Below are 19,467 nucleotides of genomic sequence, written 5' to 3' on the forward strand. Positions count from 1 at the left end.
TATCACTAGACTGCCCACTAAGGGCAAGGGCATTCTAATTCACTCCAGAGGGACGAGCACATTGCTTCCTTTAACAAAACGCAAATATTGCTGATTGCTCACAGATTTGGCAAGTAATGCACCTCTCCCTCGAAAATTAGGCTCAAGCCATTTTATCATAGATTATCATAGAATTTACAGTGCAGAAGGAGGCCATTCGGCCCATCGAGTCTGCACCGGCTCTTGGAAAGAGCACCCTACCCAAGGTCAACACCTCCACCCTATCCCCATAACCCAGTAACCCCACCCAACACTAAGGGCAATTTTGGACACTAAGGGCAATTTATCATGGCCAATCCACCTAACCTGCACATCTTTGGACTGTGGGAGGAAACCGGAGCACCCGGAGGAAACCCACGCACACACGGGGAGAACGTGCAGACTCCGCACAGTGACCCAAGCCGGGAATCGAACCTGGGACCCTGGAGCTGTGAAGCAATTGTGCTATCCACAATGCTACCGTGCTGCCCATTTTGTACAGGAATACACTCGAGTACATTCTTCACTGTGCACTGGTCAGGAAAGGTCCGTGTGCTTCATTACCTGTAACTCTGCAATGGCACGCTCCGCTCCCTGTTTGGTCGTGAAGTTAATGAAGGCACAAAAGCGATCTTGAAGCATTCGGATGCTGTGTATGGTTCCAACACTGCAGTGGAAACATGGAAAGGAATTTTCAGCAAACCCTGGCTCCAGTTCCAACAAATTAAACAATGGACCGCGACACGGAGTCAGTCACCCACTCCCCAGGCCTATAAACCTGACACCTTGGGAGGGGAAGACAGGAAGGAGGCGGCATCAGGCCTCCTCCACAGAAAGAAGTGACTGGTAAAGGGCATACAACAAACCGAGGTTCAAACTCAGGAATCCATCGGATCATCCAGAACGGCAGGATCCTCTTCCCGACCACATTCTAGTCAGGACATGTCACAAGCTTCACCAAGGTGGGACGGCCAGCCGAGTGTGCCTCTTTTCCCAGGGCAGTACGGTGGCGCACTGGTTAGCACTGCTGCCTCACGGCGCCGAGGACACAGGTTCGATCCCAGCCCCGGGTCACTTTCCATGTGCAGTTTGCACAGTCTCACCCCACAACCCAAACATGTGCAGGGTAGGTGGACTGACCACGCTAAATTGCCCCTTCATTGGAAAAAAAAAACCTCTTCAATTTATAAAAAAAAAAAAACTGCCCCCACTCCACCCTTAAGCACAGACTCCAAGACATGGTCTGGGGCTCCAAGATGTCACTTCACCCAGCATCAGGATTACACAAGGAGGGCAGCACGGTGGCGCAGTGGGTTAGCCCGGCTGCCTCACGGCGCCGAGGTCCCGGGTTCGATCCCAGCTCTGGGTCACTGTCCGTGTGGAGTTTGCACATTCCCCCCGTGTCTGCGTGGGTTTCGCCCCCGCAACCCAAAGAGGTGCAGGTGGCTTGGCCACGCTAAAATTGCCCCTTAATTGGAAAAAATGAATTGGGTACTCAAAATTTTTTTTTAAAAAAGGATTACACAAGGACTTCCTGAATGATTCTCAGGAGATTTTTCCTGAAGTGGGGCACCAATTCGGCCTGTTCAGCTGGAATCTGGGACAAAGCCACCTCCTCCCAGCAAGAGACTGGAAATTTTAGGGTTGATCTTATAATCACATTTATGGGGGGGGGGGGGGGGGGGGGGGACCCCAAACCCCACTGCCTCCCAAAATTTGTTGCCTCCGACATCTAATTAAGTGACTCACTTTTCAAACATTGTGCGCAATGCTTCCTCAGTAATTCGAGTGGTTACGTTCCCAATCCAGATCGGAAACAATTCCCTAAAAAAAAACACAAGACGGCCAACATTACAACCTGAACACAGAAAGCAGACAGGGAGAATAACACAAGGAAAGAGAGAGATCAAACATGTTTAACATACACAACACAGAGACGACAAACAGTAATACAGTAACAGAGGATTCGATAGGGTGGACAGTGAGAGCCTTTTTCCTCAGTCTAGCACGAGGGGGACATAGCTTTAAATTGAGGAGAGATAGATATAGGACAGATGTCAGAGGTAGGTTCTTTACTCAGAGAGTAGGAAGGGCGTGGAATGCCCTGCCTGCAACAGTAGTGGACTCGCCAACACTAAGGACATTCAAATGGTCATTGGATAGACATATGGACGATAAGGGAATAGTGTAGATGGGCTTTAGAGTGGTTTCACAGGTCGGCGCAACATCGAGGGCCGAAGGGCCTGTACTGCGCTGTAATGTTCTATGTTCTAATACGTACAACACAGAGAAAAACAGGAATATGCTGAACTGGGCTGTGACCAACGTCCTTGCAGGGAGGATTGCTCATTCTATTAGGGGAGGGTATCGGGGAGGGTTGAAACTAACTTGACAAGGGGATGGGAACCAGGAAGTAATATCAGAAAGGGCTACCAAGGTGCACAAAGAATTGGTTGGGGGGGCAGATAGCGCGAGAGTAAGAAATAGTGTGGTCAGAATAAGAGGAAATGCACTAAATTCGGTTTATCATAGAATTTACAGTGCAGAAGGAGGCCATTCGGCCCATCGAGTCTGCACTTATGTACTCAGAAAGTGTACATAGTACATGTGTGCGAATGTATGGAGTGTGGCAGATAAGGTTGATGACTACAGGTACAGAGAGCCAGGTGAAAAGATGATGTTGTAGCTATAATGGAGACCTGGCACAAAAAAAGAGCAGCAGTGGGACTAACTATTCCAGGATACCAAGGTATTCAAGAAACATAAGGGAGGAAAGAAAGGAGGGGGAGTTTGGCAGTAATGATTCAGAAAAATATTACAGTGCTGGAGAAAGGATGCCCCAGAGTGGTCAAGAACAGAGTTTATTTAATTGGAGTGAATAGATTATAGAACTGCCAGAATACTATTGGGTCTCTTCTATAGACCACCAGTTAGTGGGAAAGATGTACATAATGGGGAGCTTCAATTATCTAATATAGACTGGGACAGTAATAGTGTAAGGGCAGGAAATGTCTCTAAAATGTGTTTGTTAGAATTTTCAACATCAGTTTATTTCCAGTCAAGAGGAAGGAGGCATTGCTGGGGGTCTGATTCTCAGCAATGTGGTGGGCCAAGTTGATCTCGGGCCAGCAGGAAAATATTTCGGGGACAGTGATCATTGTACCACAACTTAGGTTGGCTCTTGTAGCCACCTGGGTTGGCCAACTCCCGACGTAAAATGGAGAACAGCAAAGGCTGAAGGGAAATTCAGCCAACACAGGCAGAAACTAGCAGGTGCAAGTTTACTATGTATTAGACTCTGCAAAAGCCCAGACAGCATCGATACCAGCAACCATCGGCATAATAATGTATCAGCCATCTACATACTAATGAGCAATCCCCGGGAACAATCGAAACATTTAAGGTAAACAAGGCCAAGCCAGACTCCTCGGCGCCAGCAGGAGCCAACACAAAAGAGGTTAACGGACACTTAAAGACCGCCCAACGATCAGGGAACAACTCCAGCATTGGAGAAATCGAACCAAGCGATTGGAACGAAGTCCAATCACTTGAAACCAGGTACGGGGTCCGCCCCGAAAGGCGGGAAGCCCCTGGGGACTGTAAAGTGAAGCCCCCAAATTCAAATCGTCCTTCTTGACAGGGTCACTCAGCAACGCGAACCAACCCTTGACAGTGACCTGTTCAGCTGCCTCCAAAGAACGTAAGCTTCAAGTCAATGCTCGCTACGAGATAGGCGCTCCTAGCTACCAGTCCATACCAGCTTTTGATTCCCACAGCCTCAGAACCCGAACAAAAGGCCATTTGTTCCCCTGACCTGGAGGGCCAGTCCGAAGCCAAGTATTGGCCTGTTAGTGATAGGAATAGCTTAGAAAGTAGAGTTTATGCATGAGTAGCGATTTACTGTGTATAATAAATGTGTTTTGATTTGAATCTTACTAATTGGTGTATTGAGTTATTGATCATTACTTGAACTTGAACCTTGTGGCGGTATCGTAAAGATACCTGGCGACTCGAGAGCAAAGGTTATAAGACAGAGCCAATTGAACCAACCAAAAGTTAGCAACACTCTGTGAAGAGACAAGGAAAAATCCAGAGTAAAAATAAAGAATTAGTGGGGTGAGAACGGATCTGGCCCAGGTAAATTGGAACTAAGGATCGACAGGCAAAACTTGTAATGGAACAATTGGCTACCTTTAAAGAGGAGATAGTTTGGACACAGTCGAGGTACTTTCCATCAGGGGGAAAGATAGGAGGAACAAAGCGAGAGCTCCCTGGATGGCAAAAGAGATGGAAAGTAAGATGAAGCAGGAGAGGGGAATAACATGGCAGACAGCACAAGTGAGAACCAGGGTGAATACAGTGCTTTTGCATGGAAGGTAATGGAGTAAGAAAATAAATAAGAGCAGCAAAAAGAGAGCATGAATGGCAGCTACCATAAAAGGGAATCCTAGTCTTCTGTGGGATATAAATAGCGAACGAGGTGAAAAGAAGCAGGAACAATTAGGGCCCAGAAATGGGATTTACAGATGGAGGCAAAGCACATGGCGACGGTACATGGATGGATCTGTCTTCATCAATGATTATGATACTGCCCAAGGCAGAGCGATAGAGGTAGCCGAGAATGGCTGGCTTACAAGTTAAAGTGGTATTGAAAAGGCTGCTTGTATGCGAGTTAAGACGACAGCAGGAGCGGATCAGATGCTTTTGAGGGTACTGTGGGAAGTAAATGTGGAAATGCAGAGACTGTCCATAATCTTCCAAGTCGCCTTGGATGCCAGAGGCCTGGAGAATTGCAAGTGCAACACCCTTGTTCAAAGTAACATTTAACAAAAGCCAGCACAGACTTGTTGGGAGTTGTTATGGGCGAGGCGTTTTCAGAACCCCAAAATATATCATGGAGTTCAACCAACCTCCCCCTTTTGTTGCTATTGTTGCTTTTCCTAGCACATGGCTTGTCCCTAGGTATGGGATTACAATTATGGACACGTGGGTTTTTAACCACAAAACAATGTTTATTCCATGAACTCAGCTTAACATCTTAAATAAACATTGGATCTCTTAACACCCCTTACTTCAAACATAACTCAGAAAATATTACAACAGTAAATAATTCGTCAAAATGTTCCTTCAAACTTCCAAGAGACTTAACACCTTTAAACAGAATCACATCAGGTTAAAGGCTTTACTATGAGTTTAAATCACCCAAATGATCCAGAGATAGTCTTTCATGGCAGAGATCACAGCAAATCCAGCTCACTGCAAAACACAGACACGCCCCAAACTCTTCCTCCAAACTGCAGCTCTCTGGAAACACACAGACACACACACGCTGCTTTTTCAAACTGCAGCTCTCTGGAAACACACAGACACACACAAGCTGCCTTTCCAAACTGAAACTTCAAAATGGCTGCCCTGAGCTCAGCTCCACCCACTCTCTGACATCACTGTTTTCTTAAAGGTACATTGCTTAAACATCCATGTCTTAAAGGTACTCTCGCATGACAGAGTTTTTTGATGAGGTAACAGAAGGTTGATGAGGGTAATGTGGTTGATGTGGTGTATATGGCCTTCCAAAAGAAATTTATACAAAACCACGGAACAGAATAGCCAGCAAAGTTAAAATCTATGAGCTAAAAGGGATAGTGGCTGCAAGGATTCAATAAGGCCGAGTGATAGGAAGAAAAGTAGTAGTAAACTGTTTTTTCCGGATCGGACGATGGGGGTTGACAGTGGGGTCAGTATTAGAACCACTACTTTTCTTGATATATATTAATGACCTGGACTTGCAAGTACAGCTCACAATTTCAAAATTTTCAGATGACACAAAACGTGGGAGTACTGCAAACTGTGAGGAGGATTGTGATAAACTTCAAAGGGACATGTATAGGGTGAGGAAATAGACAGACATGTGGCAGATGAAATTTAATGCAGAGAAGTGTGAAGCAATTCAGTTTGACAGGGTGAACGAGGAGAGACAATATAAAATAATGCAGATAATTCTAAAGGGGCTGGAGGAAGAGGGGACCTAGGGGTATAGGTGCACAAATTGTTGACACAAATTGTTGACAGTGTCGGGGCTGATCGAAAAAATAGTGAATAGAGGATAAATTGACTTTACAAATAGGGGCATAACATACAAATGTAAAGAAGTTCTGTTAGACCTGCTTAAAACCCTGGTTCAGTCTCAAGTGGATATTGTGTCCACTACACTTCAGGAAGAATGTGAAGGCATTGGAGAGGATGCAGAAAGGATTTACGAGAAACGTTCCAGTGATGAGAAACTTCAGCCCCACGGATACATTAGTGATGTTCTCCATCCAGAAAAGACGTTTGGGGGGAGATCTGATAGAGGGATGAGTTGTAACAGCACTCCATTCTAGCTCTCTGCAGAGTGATCCACTCAGTCCCACTTCCCTGTTCTCTGCCTGTACCGATACTGATTAGCTTTCTGCTTCCACATATACTACCTTATGGACAGTATATTCCAGGTCATTACTGCATTAATATGTTCATTTCACTGTCCCCCAGATCTCTTGCACAAAACCTGAATTCTGTGTTTGCTGGTCCTCACACCATCAGCTAATAAAGAGTTTATTTTCTTTCCATCTTATCTAAACTAACATAAATTGTACATCTCATTCAAATCACCCCTCAATATCCTTTGCTCCAACAAGAGCAACCCCAGCTTCTCTATGTAACCCTGTGCCTCATTCCAGACACAATTCTGGTAAATCCCTCTGCACACACGCGGGCTTTGAGAAATCCTGTCCGATTGGAGCCCCTGTATAAGGATCCGAGACTGGAACCCGGTCTGACTGGGGTCACTGGACTGGGACCAGGGTCTGGAACCCGGTCTGACTGGGGTCACAGGACAGGATCAGGGTCTGGGACCCGGTCTGACTGGAGTCCCTGTACAAGGATCCAAGACTAGAATCCGGTCTGACTGGGGTCACTGGACTGGGATCAGGGACTGGAACCCGGACTGACTAGGGTCACAGGACAGGATCAGGGACTGGAACCCGGTCTGACTGGGGTCACAGGACAGGATCAGGGTCTGGAACCTGGTCTGACTGGGGTCATAGGACAGGGTTCAGGGTCTGGAACCCGATCTGACTGGGGTCACAGGACAGGGGTCAGGGACTGGAACCCGATCTGACTGGGGTCACAGGACAGGGGTCAGGGACTGGAACCCGATCTGACTGGGGTCACAGGACAGGATCAGGGTCTGGAACCCGGTCTGACTGGAGTCCCTGTACAAGGATCCAAGACTAGAATCCGGTCTGACTGGGGTCACTGGACTGGGATCAGGGACTGGAACCCGGACTGACTGGGGTCACAGGACAGGATCAGGGTCTGGAACCTGGTCTGATTGGGGTCATAGGACAGGGTTCAGGGTCTGGAACCCGATCTGACTGGGGTCACAGGCAGGGATCAGAACCCGGTCTGACTGGGGTCACGGACAGGGATACATAGACGATATGAGCAGGAGGAGGCCTTTTGGCCCTTCGAGCCTGCTCCGCCATTCATCACCATCATGGCTGATCATCCAACTCATTAGCCTAATCCTGCTTTCTCCCCATAGCCTTTGATCCCATTCTCCCCAAGTGTTATATCCAGTCGCCTCTTGAATATATTCAATGTTTTAGCATCAACTACTTCCTGTGGTGACGAATTCCACAGGCTCACCGCTCTTTGTGTGAAGAAATGTCTCCTTATCTGTTCGAAATGGTTTACCCTGAATCCTCAGACTGTGACCCCTGGTTCAGGACACACCCATCATTGGTAACATCTTCCCTGCATCTACCCTGTCTAGTCCTGTTAGAATTTTATAAATCTCTATGAGATCCCCCCTCATTTTTCTGATCTCCAGTGAGAACAATCCCAACCTAGTCAATCTCTCCTCGTACGTCAGTCCCACCATCCCTGGAATCAGTCTGGTAAACCTTCGCTGCACTCCTTCGAGAGTCAGAACATCCTTCCTCAGAGAAGGAGACCAAAACTGCACACAATGCCCCAGGTGTGACCTCACCAAGGCCCTGTATAATTGCAGCAACACATCCCTGCTTCTGTACTCGAAACCTCTCGCAATGAAGGCCATCAGACCATTAGCCTTCTTTACCGTCTGCTGCACCTGCATGGTTACCTTCAGCGAATGGTGCACAAGGACACCCAAGTCCCGCTGCACACTCCCCTCTCCCAATTTACAACCATTCAGGCAGTAATCTGCCTTCCTGTTTTTCCTTCCAAAATGAATAACCTCACACTTATCCAAATTATACTGCAACTGCCATTGGTTTGCCCACTCGCCCAACCTGTCTGATCCCGGTCTGACCGAGGTCACAGGACAGGGACTGGAACCTGGTCTCACTGGTCACTGGAAAGGGACCAGGGTCTGGAACCCGGTCTGACTGGGGTCACTGGACTGTGACCAGGGTCTGGAACCCGGTCTGACTGGGGTCACTGGACAGGGACCGGAACCCGGTCTGACTGGGGTCACTGGGCAGGGACCGGAACCCGGTCTGACTGGGGTCACTGGACTGGGATCAGGGTCTGGAACCCCGCCTGACTGGGGTCACTGGACAGGGACCAGGGACGGGAACCCGGACTGACTGGGATCACTGGACAGGGATCAGGGTCTGGAACCCGGACTAACTGGGGTCACGGGACAGGGTCTGGAACCCGGTCTGACTGGGGTCACGGGACAGGGATCAGGGACTGGAACCCAGACTGACTGGGGTCACTGAGACCAGGGACTGCAACCGGGTCTGACTGGGGTCACTGGACTGGGATCCAGGTCAGGAACCTGGACTGATTGGGGTCACTGGAAAGGGATCCGGGTCAGGAACCCGGACTGACTGGGGTCACTGGACAGGGACCAGGGTCAGGAGCCCGGTCTGACTGGGGTCACGGGACAAGGATCAGGGTCTGGAACCCGGACTGACTGGGGTCACTGGACTGGGATCCGGGTCAGGAACCCTGTCTGACTGGGGTCACTGGACTGGGATCAGGGTCTGGAACCCAGTCTGACTGAGGTCACTGGACAGGGGTCAGGGTCTGGAACCCGGTCTGACTGGGGTCACTGGACAGGGACCAGGGACGGGAACCCGGACTAACTGGGGTCACGGGACAGGGTCTAGAACCTGGTCTGACTGGGGTCACGGGACAGGGATCAGGGTCTGGAACCCAGTCTGACTGAGGTCACTGGACAGGGGTCAGGGTCTGGAACCCGGTCTGACTGGGGTCACTGGACAGGGACCAGGGACGGGAACCCGGACTGACTGGGGTCACTGGACAGGGATCAGGGTCTGGAACCCGGTCTGACTGGGGTCACTGGACAGGGACCAGGGACGGGAACCCGGACTGACTGGGGTCACGGGACAGGGTCTAGAACCTGGTCTGACTGGGGTCACGGGACAGGGATCAGGGTCTGGAACCCAGTCTGACTGAGGTCACTGGACAGGGGTCAGGGTCTGGAACCCGGTCTGACTGGGGTCACTGGACAGGGACCAGGGACGGGAACCCGGACTGACTGGGGTCACTGGACAGGGATCAGGGTCTGGAACCCGGACTAACTGGGGTCACGGGACAGGGTCTAGAACCCGGTCTGACTGGGGTCACGGGACAGGGATCAGGGACTGGAACCCAGACTGACTGGGGTCACGGGACAGGGACCAGGGTCTGGAACCCGGACTGACTGGGGTCACGGGACTGGGATCAGGATCTGGAACCCGGACTGACTGGGGTCACGGGACTGGGATCAGGGTTTGGAACCTGGACTGACTGGGGTCACTGGACAGGGACCAGGGTCTGGAACCCGGACTGACTGGGGTCACTGGACAGGGATCAGGGTCTGGAACCCAGTCTGACTGGGGTCACTGGACAGGGATCAGGGTCTGGAACCCGGACTGACTGGGGTAACGAGACAGGGATCAGGGTCTGGAACCCGGACTGACTGGGGTCACGGGACAGGGATCAGGGTTTGGAACCCGGACTGACTGGGGTCACTGGACAGGGATCAGGGTCTGGAACCCGGTCTGACTGAGGTCACTGGACTGGGATCCAGGTCAGGAACCTGGACTGATTGGGGTCACTGGGCTGGGATCAGGGTCTGGAACCCGGACTGACTGGGGTCACGGGACAGGGATCAGGGTTTGGAACCCGGACTGACTGGGGTCACTGGACAGGGATCAGGGTCTGGAACCCGGTCTGACTGGGGTCACGGGGCAGGGACTGGAACCCGGACTGACTGGGGTCACTGGACTGGGATCCAGGTCAGGAACCTGGACTGATTGGGGTCACTGGGCTGGGACCAGGGTCTGGAACCCTGTCTGACTGGGGTCACTGGACAGGGATCCGGGTCAGGAACCCGGACTGACTGGGGTCACTGGACTGGGATCCGGGTCGGGAACCCGGTCTGACTGGGGTCACTGGACTGGGATCCAGGTCAGGAACCTGGACTCATTGGGGTCACTGGACAGGGATCCGGGTCAGGAGCCCGGACTGACTGGGGTCACTGGACAGGGACCAGGGTCAGGAGCCTGGTCTGACTGGGGTCACGGGACAGGTATCAGGGTCAGGAACCCGGACTGACTGGGGTCACTGGACAGGGATCAGGGACGGGAACCCGGACTGACTGGGGTCACTGGACAGGGACCAAGGTCAGGAGCCCAGTTTGACTGGGGTCACGGGACAGGGATCAGGGTCAGGAACCCGGACTGACTGGGGTCACTGGACAGGGATCAGGGTCAGGAGCCCGGTCTGACTGGGGTCACTGGACAGGGATCAGGGTCTGCAACCCGGACTGACTGGGGTCACTGGTCAGGGATCAGGGACTGGAACCCAGTCTGACTGGGGTCACTGGACAGGGATCAGGGTCTGGAACCCGGTATGACTGGGGTCACTGGACAGGGATCAGGGTCAGGAACCCTGTCTGACTGGGGTCACTGGACTGGGATCAGGGTCTGGAACCCGGACTGACTGGGGTCACTGGACAGGGATCAGGGTCAGGAACCCTGTCTGACTGGGGTCACTGGACTGGGATCAGGGTCTGGAACCCGGACTGACTGGGGTCACGGGACAGGGATCAGGGTCAGGAACCCGGACTGACTGGGGTCACTGGACAGGGATCAGGGTCTGGAACCCGGACTGACTGGGGTCACTGGACAGGGATCAGGGTCTGGAACCTGGACTGACTGGGGTCACTGGACAGGGGTCAGGGTCAGGAACCTAGTCTGACTGGGGTCACTGGACAGGGGTCGGTGTCTGGAACCCGGTCTGACTGGGGTCACTGGACTGGGATCAGGGTCAGGACCCGGTCTGACTGGGGTCACTGGACAGGGATCAGGGTCAGGAACCTGGTCTGACTGGGGTCACTGCACTGGAATCAGAGTCAGGAACCCGGTCTGACTGGGGTCACTGGACAGGGATCAGGGTCTGGAACCCGGTCTGACTGGGGTCACTGGACTGGGGTCAGGGTCAGGAACCCGGACTGACTGGGGTCACTGGACAGGGATCAGGGTCTGGAACCCAGTCTGACTGGGGTCACTGGACTGGGGTCAGGGTCTGGAACCCGGACTGACTGGGGTCACGGGACAGGGTCTGGAACCCGGACTGACTGGGGTCACTGGACTGGGATCAGGGACTGGAACCCGGACTGACTGGGGTCACGGGACAGGGATCAGGGTCTGGAACCCGGACTGACTGGGGTCACTGGGCTGGGACCAGGGACTGGAACCCAGACTGACTGGGGTCACTGGACTGGGATCCGGGTCAGGAACCTGGACTGATTGGGGTCACTGGACAGGGATCAGGGTCAGGAACCCAGTCTGACTGGGGTCACTGGACAGGGATCAGGGACTGGAACCCGGACTGACTGGGGTCACCGGACTGGGATCAGGGTCTGGAACCCGGACTGACTGGGGTCACTGGACAGGGATCCGGGTCAGGAACCCGGACTGACTGGGGTCACTGGGCTGGGACCAGGGTCTGGAACCCGGTCTGACTGGGGTCACGGGACAGGGATCAGGGTCTGGAACCCGGACTGACTGGGGTCACCGGACTGGGATCAGGGTCTGGAACCCGGACTGACTGGGGTCACGGGACAGGGATCAGGGTCTGGAACCCGGACTGACTGGGGTCACCGGACTGGGATCAGGGTCTGGAACCCGGACTGACTGGGGTCACCGGACTGGGATCAGGGACGGGAACCCGGACTGACTGGGGTCACTGGACAGGGACCAGGGTCAGGAACCTGGACTGACTGGGGTCACTGGACAGGGATCAGGGTCTGGAACCCAGACTGACTGGGGTCACCGGACTGGGATCAGGGACGGGAACCTGGACTGTCTGGGGTCACTTGACAGGGATCAGGGTCTGGAACCCGGACTGACTGGGGTCACCGGACTGGGATCAGGGTCTGGAACCCGGTCTGACTGGGGTCACGGGACAGGGATCAGGGTCTGGAACCCTGTCTGACTGGGGTCACTTGACAGGGATCAGGGTCTGGAACCCGGACTGACTGGGGTCACCGGACTGGGATCAGGGTCTGGAACCCGGACTGACTGGGGTCACGGGACAGGGATCAGGGACGGGAACCTGGACTGTCTGGGGTCACTGGACTGGGACCAGGGACTGGAACCCGGAATGACTGGGGTCACTGGACTGGGATCAGGGTCTGGAACCCGGAATGACTGGGGTCACTGGACTGGGACCAGGGACTGGAACCCGGAATGACTGGGGTCACTGGACAGGGGTCAGGGTCTGGAACCCGGACTGACTGGGGTCACTGGACTGGGATCAGGGACTGGAACCCGGACTGACTGGAGTCACTGGACAGGGATCAGGGTCTGGAACCCGGACTGACTGGGGTCACTGGTCAGGGGTCAGGGTCTGGAACCTGGACTGACTGGGGTCACTGGACAGGGCTCAGGGACTGGAACCCGGTCTGACTGGGGTCACTGGTCAGGGGTCAGGGTCTGGAACCTGGTCTGACTGGGGTCACTGGACAGGGCTCAGGGGCTGGAACCCGGACTGACTGGGGTCACTGGTCAGGGGTCAGGGTCTGGAACCCGGTCTGACTGGGGTCACTGGTCAGGGTCTGGAACCCGGTCTGACTGGGGTCACTGGTCAGGGATCAGGGTCTGGAACCTTGTCTGACTGGGGTCACTGGTCAGGGATCAGGGTCTGGAATCCGGACTGACTGGGGTCACTGGTCAGGGATCACGCCTGGAACCCGGACTGACGGGGGTCACTGGACTGGGGTCAGGGTCAGGAACCTGGACTGACTGGGGTCACTGGACAGGGATCAGGGACGGGAACCCGGACTGACTGGGGTCACTGGACAGGGATCAGGGTCTGGAACCCGGTCTGACTGGGGTCACTGGACAGGGGTCGGGGTCTGGAACCCGGTCTGACTGGGGTCACTGGACTGGGGTCAGGGTCTGGAACCTGGACTGACTGGGGTCACCGGACTGTAATCAGGGTCTGGAACCCGGACTTACTGGGGTCACCGGACTGGGATCAGGGACAGGGCTCAGGGACTGGAACCCAGACTGACTGGGGTCACTGGTCAGGGATCAGGGTCTGGAATCTGGACTGACTGGGGTCACTGGTCAGGGATCAGGGTCTGGAACCCGGTCTGACTGGGGTCACGGGTCAGGGATCAGGGTCTGGAACCTGGTCTGACTGGGGTCACGGGACCGGGACTCATTTCCACCACCTCCTGGACACCTGTGCACTCTGAGCAGAGCCAATCGTTCCATTATGTCCTGCCTACCAATTTTCACCTCCCTCTATTATCTCTTCCTGGTGATATTTTGTCAGTGCCCTTTTCATTAGCAACACAATACAAAGTACGCATTAAATATTCTTGCCCAATGTTTCTTAACATAGATCACCCCCTTTGTCCCGAATAGGCCCCAGCCACCTCCTAGCACAGATTATTTACATGCCAGCAGGAGAATTCTGAGTTCCCTTTTCTGTTAACTGCCATTCTATTCTCATATTCACCCTTTGCCAGTCTTCATTTCCAACTTGTCTGTTCAAAATCATCAGGGGTCGAAAGAGAATGGACGTGGAGAAAGTGACCCACTGGCAGAGGGTCAGTAACCGGAGGAGACGGATTTAAAGTGACCCACTGGCAGAGGGTCAGTACCCGGAGGAGACGGATTTAAAGTGATTGCCAAAAGGACCAGAGGCAAACATGAGGAAAGTTCTAGTACAGTGAGTGGGTAAGACCCGGAATGCACTGCATGAGAGCGTGCAGGTTCAGTCAGTGCTTTCGAAAGGGAGTTGGATAAGGCTGTGGAGGCCAAATCACCGAGTGTCTTTAAGACAGAGACAGATAGGTTCTTGATCAATAAGGGGATCAGGGGTTATGGGGAGACGGCAGGAGAATGGGGATGAGAAAATATCAGCCATGATTGAATGGCGGAGCAGACTCGATGGGCCGAGTGGCCTAATTCTGCTCCTATGTCTTATGGTCAAAGACCCAGATTGCACTTCTGGAGAGTGTGACAGAGGTGGATTAGTCAGTGCTCTCGGAAGGAAGATGGATAAGACCCCGAATACATTTACTGAGACTATGGCAGAGGTGGATCAGTCAGTGCTTTCTAACGGGAGTTGGATAAGACCCGGTTTCCCCGCCGGACATGCGCTGCACTTACCTTGACTGCTGCAACGGTGGCTGCACTAATTGTGAGGCAGGTTTATTTTTGGATTTTTTCACACGTACAAAGTCCTTATCGTCTTCATCCGATACATATATACTTGTGTTAATATGGCTGTTTCGGGGTTTCGGAGCTAAAGTAAAGATGGAAGAGGTGGTGAAAAAAATAAAACTGTTCAGAGATGAGGTAGCTTCAACAATTAATTCTCAAAGACAACTTATGGGATCAAGGGGATACAATGGGTCGAGTGGCAAGGTCCACTTGTATTAACTTCCAGTGGTGAGGCTGCGAGTGGACTCAAATTCACCAACACGACTTTCACTTCGTCCAAGCTCCGGGTTTTCCCTCCTCCTTGCCCTGCTGCGACTTCCAATAACTTTGCCAAGTCTCCACCCTTCATATGTCAACCTAGATAGTTAAGAGCAGCCTGAATGGGGAGGAGACCATCCTATCTCTGCTGACTGGGTGAGTATATAATGTATCATCACACCCTCAAGGCCACTTCTTGTCCCACCCCAACCACTGCACTTTACAATCAAAAGAGAGTTACTTATTATACCAAACGTGTAGTCAGTTGCGTAAAATTGCACAGGGCTTTGGTGAGAGTACAGTACAGTGACAAACCCACTCAGATAGTGGAGCAGTGGTAAACTGCGTAGCGCTTTGGTCTCCATATTTAGAGTCAGAGAATTTTACAGCGCAGCAAAAGGCCCTTCGGCCCATCCTCTCTCTGCCAGCTGTCACCCACCTATCTATTCTAAGGAACGGTGTACTTGCAATGGGGGCGGTACAGCGAATGTTCGGTAAAGAGGCTCCTGGATGAGAGGGTGGTCCTATGTTGAGAGGTTGAGTAAATTGGGTCGATGCTCTCTGGAGTTTAGAAGAGTGAGAGGTGATCTCATTTTTAACAATTAAAAGATTCTGAAGGGGCTTGACAGAGTAGAGAGATTGCTTGTCCTGGCGGGGGATGTAGAACACAGTCTCAGAATAGTAGTTTAGGACTGAGGCGAGGAGAAACTGCTTCACTCAAAGGATCGTGAATCTTTGGGATTCTCTACCCCATTGGTTGTTGATGCTCCCTTGTCGAATATATTTAAAGCTGAGACAGGATTTTAGTGTCAGCGAATCAGGGATGTTGGGAGCGGGCAGGAACCTAAATGCGTGCAGTATACGGAACAAGGTAAATGAGCTTGTTGCGCACATTGAAATTGGCCGGTACGATGTTGTGGGCATCACAGAGACGTGGCTGCAAAGGGATCAGGGCTAGGATCTAAATATACAAGGATATGTGTCCTATCGAAACGACAGGCAGATGGGCAAAGGGGGTGGGGTTGCATTATTAGTAAGGAATTAAGTTAAATCGATAACAAGGAGCGATATAGGATCAGAAGGCATAGAATCTCTGTGGGTAGAGTTGAGGAATCGCAAAGGTAAAAAGACCCTGATGGGAGTTATGTACAGGCCCCCTAGTCAGGATGTGGGGCAGAAAATAAATCAGGAGATAGAAAAGGCATGTAAAAAAGGCAATATTACAATAATCATGGGGGACTTCAATATGCAGGTGGACTGGGAAAATCAGGTTGGTCGTGGATCTCAAGAAAGGGAATTTGCGGAATGTCTAAGAGATGGTTTTTTGGAGCAGCTGTGACAGAGCCTACTAGGGAACAGGCAATTCTGGATTTGGTGATGTGTAATGAGGCAGACTTGATTCGGGAACTTAAGGTGAAGCAACCCTTAGGGAACAGTGACCACAATATGATAGAATTTACCCTGCAGTTTGAGAGGGAGAAGCTGCAATCAGATGTAACGCTATTACAATTAAATAAGGGTAACTACAAAGACATGAGGGAGGAGCTGGCCAGAGTTGATTGGAGAAGGAGCCCAGCAGGGAAGACAGTGGAACGGCAATGGCAGGAGTTTTGGGGGGTTATTAGGGAGGCACAACAGAAATTCATCCCAAGGAGGAGGAAACATGCTAAGGGGTGGACAAGGCATCCATGGCTGACGACGGATGTCAAGGACAGCATAAAGGCTAAAGAAAAAGCATACAAAGTGGCGAGAATTAGTGGGAAAGAGGGGATTGGGAAGCCTTTAAAAGCGAGCAGAGGACAACTAAAAAAGCAATAAGGGGGGTGGGGGAGAAGATGAAGAATGAGTGCAAGCTAGCTAGTAATAAAAAGGAAGATAGGAAGAGATTTTTTCAATATATAAAAGGTAAGAGAGAGAAAATAGACATTGGACCAGTAGAAAATGTGGCTGGAGAGGTAATAATAGGAAACAAAGAAATGGCAGGCGAACTGAATAGTTACTTTACATCAGTCTTCACGGTGGAAGACAACAGTGGGATGCCAGAGCTCCAGGAGAACCTGCAGGCAGGAAGGGTCCCAGAGGACTGGAAGGTGACTAATGTAACACCGCTGTTTAAGGGAGGGAGGCAGAAGACGGGAAATTATAGGCCGGTTAGCCTGACTTCGGTCATTGGTAAGATTTTAGAGTCAGATGAGATCGCGAAGCACTTGGAAGTGCATGGCAAAATAGGACTGAGTCAGCACGGCTTTGTCAAAGGGAGGTCGTGTCTGACCAATCTGTTAGAGTTCTTTGAGGCGGTAACAAGGAAGTTAGACAAAGGAGAACCAGTGGATGTGATTCATTTAGATTTCCAGAAGGCCTTTGACAAGGTGCCGCACAGGAGACTGTTAAATAAGTTAAGAGCTCATGGTGTTCAGGGTAAGATCCTGGCATGGATAGAGGATTGGCTGACTGGCAGATGGCAGAGAGTGGGGATAAAGGGGTCTTTTTCAAGATGGCAGCCGGTAACTAGTGGTGTGCCTCAGGGGTCTGTGCTGGGAACACAAATTTTCACAATATACATTAATGATCTGGAAGAAGGTACTGAAGATACTGTTGCTAAGTTTGCAGATGATACAAAGATCTGTCGAGGGACAGGTAGTATTGAGGAAGCAAGGGGGCTGCTGAAGGACTTGGACAAGCTAGGAGAGTGGGCAATGAAGTGGCAGATGAAACACAATGTGGAAAAGTGTGAGGCTATGCACTTTGGAAGGAGGAATTTAGGCATAGACTATTTTCTAAATGGGGAAATGCTTAGGAAATCAGAAGCACAAAGGGACTTGGGAGTACTTGTCCACGATTCTCTTAAGGTTAATGTGCAGGTTCAGTTGGCAGGTAAGAAGGCAAATGCAATGTTAGCATTTATGTCAAGAGGGCTAGAATATAAGACCAGGGATGTACTTCTGAGGCTGTATAAGGCTCTGGTCAGACTCAATTTGGGGTATTGAGAGCAGTTTTGGGCCCCGTATCTAAGGAAGGATGTGCTGGCCTTGGAAAGGGTCCAGAGGAGGTTCATAAGAATGATCCCTGGAATGAAGAACTTGTTGTATGAGGAACGGTTGAGAACTCTGGGTCTGTACTCGTAGTTTAGAAGGATGAGAGGGGATCTTATTGAAACTTACAGGATACTGCGAGGCCTGGATAGAGTGGACGTGAAGAGGATGTTTCCACTGGTCGGAAAAACTAGAAGTAGAGGACACAATCTCAGTCTAAAGGGATGATCCTTTAAAACTGAGATGAGGAGGAAGTTCTTCAGCCAGAGGGTGGTGAATCTGTGGAACTCTTTGCCGCAGAAGGCTGTGGAGGCCAAATCACGGAGTGTCTTTAAGACAGAGATAGATAGGTTTTTGATTAATAAGGGAACCAGGTGTTATGAAATGAAAATCGCTTATTGTCACAAGTAGGCTTCAATGAAGTTACTGTGAAAAGCGCCTAGTCGCCACATTCCGGCGTCTGTTCGGGGAGGCTGTTACGGGAATTGAACCGTGCTGCTGGCCTGCCTTGGCTTGCTTTAAAAGCCAGCTATTTAGCCCAGTGTGCTAAACCAGCCCCTATGGGGAGAAGGCAGGAGAATGGGGATGAGAAAGTATCAGCCATGATTGAATGGCGGAGCAGACTGGATGGGCCGAGTGGCCAAATTCTGCTCCTATGTCTTTCTTTTTGTGTTTTCTGGGGGGTTTTATTTTAAAAAATTTAGAGTGCCCAATTCATTTCTTCCAATTAAGGGCCAATCCACCTACCCGGCACATCTTTGGGTTTTGGGGGCCAAACCCACGCAAACACGGGGAGAACGTGCAAACTCCACACGGACAGAGCCGGATCGAACCTGGGACCTCGGCGCCGTGAGGCTCCTATGTCTTATGGAAGCTGGAGTTGAGGCAAAAAAACATCAGAATCGGGCAGAGAACCAGTGCTAAATATGTACAAAAGTTTGGGTTCGACAGTTCTCGAGCACTGTGAACAGTTCTGGCCTTCACATTATAAAAAGCATATTGAGGCACCGGAGAAGATAAAAAATGATTTACGAGAAAGGTACCAAAACAAGCTACATGAATGTGGCGACTCAGGGCTGGTCACAGTAAGTTCATTGCAGGGTTAAGCCTACTTGTGACAATAATAATTATTATCGATCAGGAAATATTGAACAGGCCAATAAAGAGAAAACGGAGGGTTGACTTGATAAGACTCCTGAATGACCCTCTGATGGACTGGACTGATCTCTTCACACATCTTCTCTACTGAGTCGTACTACACTCCATGTGCTTCACCCGATGTTTTTACCAATGCATTTACACTGTCCATTTATCGTTCAGTCCTATGCTTTTCATGTATGGAATGGTCTGCCTGGACTCTACGCAGAACAATACATTTCTCTGTACCTCGGTACACGTGACAATAAATTAAATCCAATAGAGGTCCTTAAGATCATGAAAGA

At 51.2% G+C, this 19,467-nt stretch overlaps 1 protein-coding gene across 5 annotated transcripts in view; it reads right to left on the reverse strand.

The window, feature by feature from the left end:
* Nucleotides 1-19,467, reverse strand: part of LOC140409348 (uncharacterized) — a 153,992-nt gene that overhangs the window by 21,888 nt on the left and 112,637 nt on the right. For all 5 annotated transcript variants that reach the window (XM_072497767.1, XM_072497765.1, XM_072497769.1 and 2 more), the window contains 3 exons: nt 14,682-14,817; nt 1,768-1,842; nt 583-685 (listed from right to left, as the gene is read on the reverse strand). In XM_072497767.1, coding sequence (XP_072353868.1) covers nt 583-685; nt 1,768-1,842; nt 14,682-14,817 — 314 coding nt within the window. The remainder of the gene's footprint in view (nt 1-582; nt 686-1,767; nt 1,843-14,681; nt 14,818-19,467) is intronic.

This window comes from Scyliorhinus torazame, chromosome 3, assembly GCF_047496885.1.
Source record: "Scyliorhinus torazame isolate Kashiwa2021f chromosome 3, sScyTor2.1, whole genome shotgun sequence".
Classification (NCBI taxonomy): Eukaryota; Metazoa; Chordata; class Chondrichthyes; order Carcharhiniformes; family Scyliorhinidae; genus Scyliorhinus; species Scyliorhinus torazame.